Raw genomic sequence first — 9,196 nt, forward strand, 5'->3', positions numbered from 1 at the left:
TAGCCTACATTTTACATGGGCGAACAATCAAGAAAAAACAATGTTTGAATGACCGTGTATTTTTCATGATTTACAGTGAATGATCATTTTCTTGTTTTACATCATCCACGGAATGAAATTTGGGTGTGTTACAAACACCAAAAACAATATCAATTTTCGGAATTTTCGAGAATTATTATTCGATTGGTTTTACTTTCCAAAGAAACAATGCATGAAACAACGAGAATTTTTTTTGTTCAAGTAATATTATGTCTATAATTTCAGATAAGTTAGGTATGTGAAAAAATGCTTTTTTGGCATATGGTTTGAAACAATGAAAATTTTTATTTTTACTCTCAGTTTATAATTTGCTCCTCCGATATAAGATAAAATAAAATCAATTATGAAAAAATGGAGGCCGTTTCAAGAAAAACTCGGGATATTGAGTGCGTTAAATTGCATTATTGATCATCATAACCCAGTTGATGAACAACAACCGGTTCATGTGGACCATCTGCGCCCTTTAACTTGCAAATTGTTGTGTGTATATCGATGCAAACTCTCTGAATAAACTCTTTTGCAATATTCGACATTTCTCTGTAAAAGAAATAAAATTAAATGATTATGATATCATAATAACATGATTATGTCATACGGATTGTTATCGCAGCGTTGCCTTAACTCATCTCCAATTTGTTCAAGTGCGCCAATATCACTGAAATTCAAAATAAAGATTGAATATTTGTTAAAAGTCGATTTGCAAAATCACCAACGAACTCATAAACTAAGCGCAGGAGATAGTGGTCCGGATAAACTGCATCGAAATCATCTATTACACTATTTACTCGTTCAATAATGGGATTTAAGAAAGAAAAAAAACCTCTGAAATGGAATTTAATTTGAAATTAAGTCATTTTGACAAGTGGCAATGTTTTTCTTCAAAGATGAATTTACTCGTCTTGAGGATTCACTGGGGGTCCATTAAATCTTTTGAACACTTTTGAATAGTTTGGAATTTTCATGCCACAGCATCTGAAAGTGTTGAGATCGACAAACTAAATAGGTACAACGATTAAAAATCAATATGTCCGGGTTCACCTTTCCATCCATGTAGTGCCATTGTATTCGCTTGCAGCTTTACCAATATTTTCAATGCCAATGTCTGTTGTCATCTCTCTAATCTTTCCACTTAAGGATGATACTGGGAAAAAAGGCTGTGAAGCCGATATGACGTTCCCACCTAAAAATTTTCAAACGTTTTAAAACACAAAAATGTCGTTGAATCGAAACCAGCGGGAACCTCATCTTACTTTTATGTTTGCGATTAGGGGAGCTGCCAGGCGAAGCACAGATCTCCTATTAAATAGATCATTTTTGTGCATAATAAAATATGTTTATCTATAAATTAATTCAAATTAAGAGTGCGATTTTCCTAGAGGCTTTTATGCTCAAACGTATACTACTTTTAAGGCAAATATTGAAATATAATGCCGCATATCTAGAATATGCGCAAATAAATGTGTATAGCTGCACATATTTGGCGTATATTTTGCATATATCTCGTATATATTTCTTATCGTATGGCATATTTTTTCGTTCTCTTTTGTGCGGTATTATTCGGTGCAGATTTATGCCGTATATATTTGCATATATAATGAATAAGACGCGTATATTGTGAATATTTGTGAATATTGTGTATATTTTGAATCATGAAAGCCCCTGGCGATTTTCTGAACGCTAAAAATCTGTTTAAATTATTGGTGGACGGACAGACAAAATTTACTTTTTTCGAACACGTACGTCTATTTCTGATTCTAATTTGAAAGCTCTTGAAAATGCTTTAAGATCTGTTGGCTAAATTACAATTGTAATCCATGGACTTATGGAATTTTAAATAATTCCCCAAATTATTAGACCTTACTACAAATATCGAACAATATTCTAAGCCTACTCACCAAAGTAATAAAACACAAAACAATGAATAATTTCATCTTCAAATTCAAAACACTCTTTCGTTTGTTTAACATTTTAATATTATCAAATTTTAGCTGATGTACTACAATTTATATTAAAAAACCAGCATTGCAAATTTAATTTAAATTTTATTAAATTAGTATTTGTTGAATATGAAATATTTAAAATTTTTCTTTTTAAATTTTGGGTCCATCAAATAGAGTATTAAATTGCACGTGTGAAGCAATTGACGTATTAAATTGACGTAGTTTCTAAAACAAATACACAACTCATACGTATAAGAAGTTTACCATAGCTCTCCATGAACGTTCGTTCGTTCGTTTGTAGAATATTTTTTTGGTCTTTTTGTTCGTTCGTTCGTAGAAAATGAATTGTTCGGATTGTTCGTTCGTAGGTTCGTAAGAACAACCAACACGTTCGTTCGTTCGTAATTTTTGGAAATTTATTTTCTCAATGTATACAAATATTGCGATAATAAATGTAAATTGGGAAAACTTTAAATCGATTTTTCCCACCTTAGAAAAAACTACATAGTCTGCATAATTTCAAATGTGTTGCGTGAATTTATGTTAGAGTCTTGAACTGTGTATATGTGGAATGAGAGATTGAATGAAAAAAAACATATACATATAGGCTCGCGAGCGTTCCTGTTAAGGTTCGCGTTCGCTCCCTTATCATATTCGTTTATTTCATGCAATTTCGGACTGAGAGCAAAACACTTACCCAATTTCCACGCTTGCCTCTGCCTCTGTATTATATCACTTTAAGATTTTGCGACGCAAAAAAATATTTTTTTGAAAAATTTACTATAGAAAAAACTATAATATCGTTTTTGGAATTTGTGACGTATAAAATTATTTTTTTGAAAATTGTCGATTTGGCAGAGGGGCATTTGCAATTGAAATCATATTAGTTCGAAAGGTATTTATATGAAGGTTCAGCCAATTCTACGTACTAAAAGTCAAGATTGAAAGTTATACAAATGAGTGGTTACACTGAGATGCCAGCGAGAGTGCTCTGTAATAACACAAAACCTTCGAGAGTTTGGAAAAATATTGAAGTTTTTAAAATAATAAATATTTCGAACGGATTGATCGATTTTAACGTTTGAGGTATCGTTGGAAAGGTAATGACCTCTAGAATCATCGATATATCAGGGGACAACGACTTCATTTAGTGCTATGGCCGAATTTTGACCCTTTTCTTGAAAGAACCATATTTTGAAGACAGGTGGACCGATTTTCAAATTTTGATATTTTTTCTTGATGCGGCTTTTGTAGACCTGGTCGAGAGTAACAATTTTTGTTCTGGCACTTTGACCAACACCCCCCCTAATTTCACCCCGCTCAATTTGAAGTTTGAAATTGTTCAAATGAATTTTTTTCAATGAATTTGTATGACAGCCAATTGAGTTTATTATTGTTGTAGATAGACTCTTTTGAAAATCGATGGGCGAAAAAAAAATGTTGTCACAAATTTTTTTGTCAGCAAATCTAAAATGTATTTTTGTGATGAGTCTATCTTATAGAGCTCCTCTATCTTCAACAATAATAAAATCAATTGGCTGTCATACAAATTTATTGAAAAAATTCATTTGAAAAATGTCAAACTTCAAATTGAGCGGGGTGAAAATAGGGAGGGTGTTGGTCAAAGTGCCAGAACAAATATTGTTACTCTCGACCAGGTTTACAAAAGCCGCACTAGACGGTTTTTTAATTTTCAAAAACTAAAAATCGATGCACCCTAATGTGTATGTTGATTTTCCATCACTCTGGGACTGACACTTACAAGAAAAGTTTCCGCACTTCTGCGGTGCCTATAACAGCTCTGGGACTGCCATACCCTGTGATTTTATCGAACACGGGGAAAAATTAAAGCTCGACTATTGTGGATGAGCCTCAAATGAATAAACGAAATTCTGAATAGAATGTTTTATTCAACGATTGGAAACGCTGCAGTTCAGTGAGTAATTGAGTAGGGCGGCGCCACCGTCTATACATATAAATGTCCATTTAAATCAGCGCCATCTACGCTGACATACTTTTGGTTGAAAATAAAACGCCATCATATTCCGACATTGGTTTTATTTTTAACAACATTTCAAGAATCCACAAAATAAAACTGTTCTGATTTTTGTTTTTTATATTTTCTTACAATTTTACAATTGGAACATGTAAGATTCATTCAAACGGTCATACATTTTACACATATTTATACCTAGTAGTGTCACAGCATGTCAACAAAGCTTAATAACACAAATTCACTTGCGTAGATTACGTCAATTACAGGTGTAGTTTTCCACTTACAGATATCGCCGCTTCACCGCCAATTCTAACCTGTAAAGTATCGTGCACTTGTTCCCAGGATGCATGAATTTCACCATCACGTCCTATTTCAATGCCCTGTTCCGCGACATAGGCGCCAGTCTTTTCGTTGGCGTGCTTATATCGAACAATATACGCTAGTACTGATCCATTGCCAGATCCACAGACCGGATCTTCAGCGATGCCTTCACCTAAATTTTAAAATAATATTCACAAACTCTGGGGCTTATTCGAATAGTACAAAGAGAATTTTACCTGGAGCAAAGGTTCGCACCCGAATCCGAGGTCTATCGCCACTGGATCGATCCACGAATACGGTAACTCCGACCGCCTTTAGAGCTTTGCATTGCTGTGTGATGAGCCCAAGATCTGGATTCAAATCTGAAATGGTCGCAAAGTGCGTAAGTTCAACAATAAGCCAAGGTACACCCGTTGAAACCACTTCAAAAGGATGCTCGCCAAGATCTCTCTCTGCACAGCCCAGCATCATTGCCATTGTGTCGCGCGATAAATTTACCGAACGATATTCGGGTGTTCCTTGAGTCATTCGAAGTAAAGTACCTGAATCCGAGCGGATCACCTCAACAGGTACTATACCAATTCCACACTCTTGACGAAGTAGTTTGGTCGATGATTTCTCAGAGAATCGCGCCAAAACGGAATGAGCGGCGGCGACCGTGGGATGGCCGGCAAAGGGAAGTTCATTTTTCGGGGTGAAAATTCGCACTCGATAGTCAGCGTCTGGATGATTGGGCTTTAGAATGAAAACGGTCTCGGAGAGGTTCATCTCTTGAGCGATCTTCTGCATTGTTTCAGCAGGAATATCGTCTGCGTCAAACACAACGGCCGCAGGATTGCCGTATAGTGGACGATTAGTGAAGGCATCTACTTGAACAAAATCATAAGGCATGATGAATTAATCAAAACACGAACGTCCGACTAATACACTTTGTTTGCTCGCTTCTCTCTTTTACTTCAGTGAATCGAACAGAGAAACAAATATTTTAAATATTATAGCACAAATCGAATTGAATAACAATTTCGGTATTTTTTGTAATTAAAATTACGAGACAAAATTATCACTATGAAGCAATCGTTCGTTTTGAGCTTATTAATCAACTAATAAAGGTCACAGTGGTTATATTAGCTCTGTAATCACAATTTCACACAACAGATGTTATGTTCTTTAGTAGATCTATTATCTAAGCATACAAATACCGTTCGTCAGTTACGAAAACACGAAACAGAATCAGAAAAGTCTTCTTCTTCATTTTTCTTTTTAATTTATTTGCATACATGTTGGCAAGGGCTGCTTTGCTACATAGCAAACACACGAGACACATACATGTACTTGTATTTTTTATGTCTGGCTCTGTTTCGTGTTTTCGTAACTAAGGGCAAACGGTACAATTTGACTGATTTGATGATAGGCACAATCTATAGCGAGTTTACATTTCAATTTTCATAATTGATTAGATAAGATAAATAGTACAAATAAATGTTCGCAATAGGCTGATAACCGTCGTTTGGTGATTTAATTGCTGGCTTTTCAAAATTCACTGTAAACAAATTCATTTTTTGATTTCAGTTTTTTATTGAGTGAGGATAAAAGTGGAAACAGCTGAAGATGGCTACACCAGGCAAAATCATTAGTATGACCAAAAAATGGGGCCATTCTCTGAAAAATATTTCTTGGTACACTTCCAAACCAAATATTATATACTTACCTACACAATCGACCAAACGCATCGAACAACGAGTGGAATAAGCAGTGTCCGAATTGAGCCTGGCAATTGAAGCCCGTACTCAATTCGATCATTCGATGCGATGTGCCGATATAGCAACGATATTCACAATATTTAGTGATAATTCTATATATTATGGATACATTAAATTAAAATAAACTTATAAAAGGCAACAGAGTACTTGGATGCAGGTGATGAGAAAAATCACCGGTGATTTATTGGAGAAATTACCATCTGTCAGCCGATTTCATGTTATACCGGTGATAATAATACAATGATGTCAAATCTAAACAATTGAACTTTTTTGGGTTGGTCAATCGTGAAGGGTATCGCATTATCGACTTCAGAATTTAGATTAAAAACCTAATAGAAATACCTACTCTAAAGAAAAATTTCAAGAAGAGAAAACATTAAAAACAAATATATGTTTGACATTTTTTGGTATTTTATTAATATTTTATAATTTTTGTATATTTAATCGTCTACAGAGTTGTCAAATGCACCCTCGCAAGTGTGCACATTTTCAATTTGGGTGCAACTCTTCTTGGATACACGCACATGATTCCATATGAATTTTGGGAGTCGCACTTTAAAAATGTGTTTTTTTTTACTTAATTTTTATTCCATTTTAAATGTTGACAGATGAAATATGCAGATCACAGACGTTTTTCTATGTATTGTTATCTTTGTACAGATCGCCACTGTTGTGGTCACCTTGTTGTTTGCATATTTGTCAAAATTCAAAATGGACACAAATTAAACAAAAAAACAATAGAAACATTTTTGATGGTGTGGTCTTAATTAAAACAATAAACATTTTTAAAGCGCGGCACTCAATATTTATCAAGAAATCGGATGCGCGCATCCAAGAAAAGCTGCACTCAAACTGAAAGTGTCCGCACTTGTGAGGTGTATTTGCCAACTCTGATCGTATATTATACATAGTTTTGTTTTTCTTTAATGAGAATTTTTAGTTTTTTTTTTTTATTATTTGGTACATTGATGTAAAGAATCGAAAAATTATGTGGAAATTAAAGATTTGTTTAAGCTAAATGAACTGATGTTGTTAATCTGTTTATTTGTAATGAAGTTAATGAGAATTATTAGGTGATGTTGTTAAATACGGTGCATGAAATGAACCTCGAAAATTGCATTTGATCAAGTGTTTGTTCTTTTTGTTTTTTTAAATATATTTGTTTGTTGTTATTTAGTGGTTGTTGTTGATGTTATTTAAATTTAAATGTAAATACAATACATATGCCATGATGTTAATGTTATGTGACTGGTATTTAGCCTGTCCGCGTGTATGATACATTAAGGGATTATAATTAATAAGATTTAGGAGATACTTGACAGAATCATTTCAAAATCATAAGTTTGGTTTTTGCAGAGCTTACCCATAGAAGTAGAGTGATTGAGAGAAGAAGAAGGATCACTGATCAAAATCGAATTATCATGCCTATTTTTATGCACCGATTTATGTGTTTTGTTTGATTCTAAGAAGTGTGAGTGTGAGTGATTTTCACATATTATTTATAATGAAATTTCCCTTCTTTTCTTTTATTTATGTAAATACCGTAAAAAATGGCATTGGATTCTTTTTCCATTGTTCTTTGTTGGTTTTTTTTTTGTTGTTTTAAATCGTAGAACATTTTAATGACGATATTTCTCATAACTAGTATACAAATGGCGGTGTGATTAACAAGTGTTTGTTTGACCCTCTGTCTGTTATATTGTTTTGTTCAAATTTCGACGTGAGAAGATCGTATTTTATGTAACAGTTTTTTTCTTCTGTTTTTTTTTGTTTGTACCTTCCGTCATAGAGTTGAGTTGGTGTTGCAGTCAATTGTGTATCCATAAAATACTATTTATGACGGGAAATGCTAAAGTTTTGTCCATTTACCGTGTTCATTTCATTCATTTCCGGTTTCGACTAAATTATTTTCACACATGATTTGTTTTATTTATTTTTTTCTTTAAATATTCACTAATCTACGCATCATTTTGGTTAGAAGATATGTACTTAATGTCGAACCGAATCGCTTCACAAAATGGCATTCAATGTGCGTGTCATTTACAGTGAGAGAGTTTTGCGAGAAGTCATCACATGGGATGTATTTATCATATTTTCGGGTTCAAATTTTGTCATTTCGTTTCATCTGTTATTTTATTGTTTGCCATTTTATTTGAACGCGCGTTTCGGCCGAAAAGTTTCATTATGTTCCATTTTTAGCTTACTTATTTGACAAAAAAGTGTGTGTGTGTATGTTTGTTAGTTTTTTTAAACGTTTTTCATTTTGTATGTATCGAGCACATTTTACTACCAATTTGCTTTTCATCGTCAACATCATCATCAATAAACTGTTGTTTGTTTGAGTGAACAAAATGTATTTACAAACAAAACAAAAAAAAGCCCAAGTTGTTGTTGTGAATCTTCAGTCATTTGTGTGTATGTGTTTGTTTGTGTCACTATGGTCGATTTTCCATCCTAAGTCGAATACAAATATATTAGCTTGTACCGATTGTCCAGTTAGATTTCAATAACACAGTGGAGAATTGGCAATTGAGAAGTGTTTTCATTTTAAACTTATTTCCGTTTCACATCGTTTTTTTTCTTTGAATTTCCATATTCCATTGATAACACAGTTACCATTTGCCATTGATTCTGTTCAATTGAATGTTTTTAAAAAAAACGTGACTGGCGAATGTGAGATACAAAAATTCATACATACGTATCGATCATACTCCACAAAAGTGAGACAATTTGTAAGGCAAAAATTTGACTAACGATAGATTCTAATAATTGACTAATCATAGAAAATCGCCTATAGTTCATACATATTTGTTTGAATTGTAAGAATTAGGAAATTTTTGCCCAACATTTGAATGGGGTAGAATAAAAACTACTTCTCGAAAAATGTTCAAACACGAAACCTAAAAAAAACTTTCAATGAAAAGTGAATCAATTTTTTTTGTCCAATTGAAGTGAACCAAAAAAAATTTGTTCAATAAAAGTGAACCTAAAAAAAAAATTCATTTTAGTGTATTTTGCACTGAAAAAACCGAGTGAAATTTTTTTTTGGTTCACTTTTATTGAACAAATTTTTCTTGATTCACTTCAATTGGACAAAAAAAAATTGATTCACTTTTTATTGAATTTTTTTTAGGTTTCGT

The 9,196-nt window shown here is 33.1% G+C and overlaps 2 protein-coding genes across 2 annotated transcripts; both read right to left on the reverse strand.

The window, feature by feature from the left end:
- Positions 1 to 299: 299 nt before the first annotated feature.
- Positions 300 to 2,031, reverse strand: LOC116337015. The gene is made up of 7 exons (XM_031761293.1): positions 1,935 to 2,031; positions 1,290 to 1,335; positions 1,078 to 1,219; positions 934 to 1,011; positions 757 to 861; positions 635 to 694; positions 300 to 576 (listed from the first exon to the last, which is right to left on the reverse strand). The coding sequence occupies exons 1-7, from the start codon at positions 2,004 to 2,006 to the stop codon at positions 441 to 443; spliced, it is 639 nt and encodes a 212-aa protein (XP_031617153.1). The 5' UTR covers positions 2,007 to 2,031; the 3' UTR covers positions 300 to 440.
- Positions 2,032 to 4,069: 2,038 nt separating this feature from the next.
- Positions 4,070 to 5,374, reverse strand: LOC116337351 (uncharacterized isomerase CA_C3446-like). Its single transcript, XM_031761803.1, has 2 exons — positions 4,533 to 5,374; positions 4,070 to 4,468 (listed from the first exon to the last, which is right to left on the reverse strand). The coding sequence occupies exons 1-2, from the start codon at positions 5,185 to 5,187 to the stop codon at positions 4,236 to 4,238; spliced, it is 888 nt and encodes a 295-aa protein (XP_031617663.1). The 5' UTR covers positions 5,188 to 5,374; the 3' UTR covers positions 4,070 to 4,235.
- Positions 5,375 to 9,196: the final 3,822 nt, after the last annotated feature.

The sequence above is a fragment of the Contarinia nasturtii genome, unplaced genomic scaffold, assembly GCF_009176525.2.
Source record: "Contarinia nasturtii isolate CC-2019 unplaced genomic scaffold, AAFC_CNas_1.1 Cnas_scaffold_78, whole genome shotgun sequence".
Classification (NCBI taxonomy): Eukaryota; Metazoa; Arthropoda; class Insecta; order Diptera; family Cecidomyiidae; genus Contarinia; species Contarinia nasturtii.

Bases quoted from the DNA above. Each gene is read 5' to 3' on its own strand.
- LOC116337015 (XM_031761293.1), bottom strand. From the start codon at position 2,006: ATGTTAAACAAACGAAAGAGTGTTTTGAATTTGAAGATGAAATTATTC. The intron at 862-933 runs GTAAATTCATCT...ATTCCATTTCAG, and splicing joins CCAGTGAATCCTCAAGACGA to AGGTTTTTTTTCTTTCTTAA. The intron at 695-756 runs GTTCGTTGGTGA...TTTGAATTTCAG, and splicing joins CTCCTGCGCTTAGTTTATGA to TGATATTGGCGCACTTGAAC.
- LOC116337351 (XM_031761803.1), bottom strand. From the start codon at position 5,187: ATGCCTTATGATTTTGTTCAAGTAGATGCCTTCACTAATCGTCCACTA. The intron at 4,469-4,532 runs GTAAAATTCTCT...TTTAAAATTTAG, and splicing joins GGTGCGAACCTTTGCTCCAG to GTGAAGGCATCGCTGAAGAT.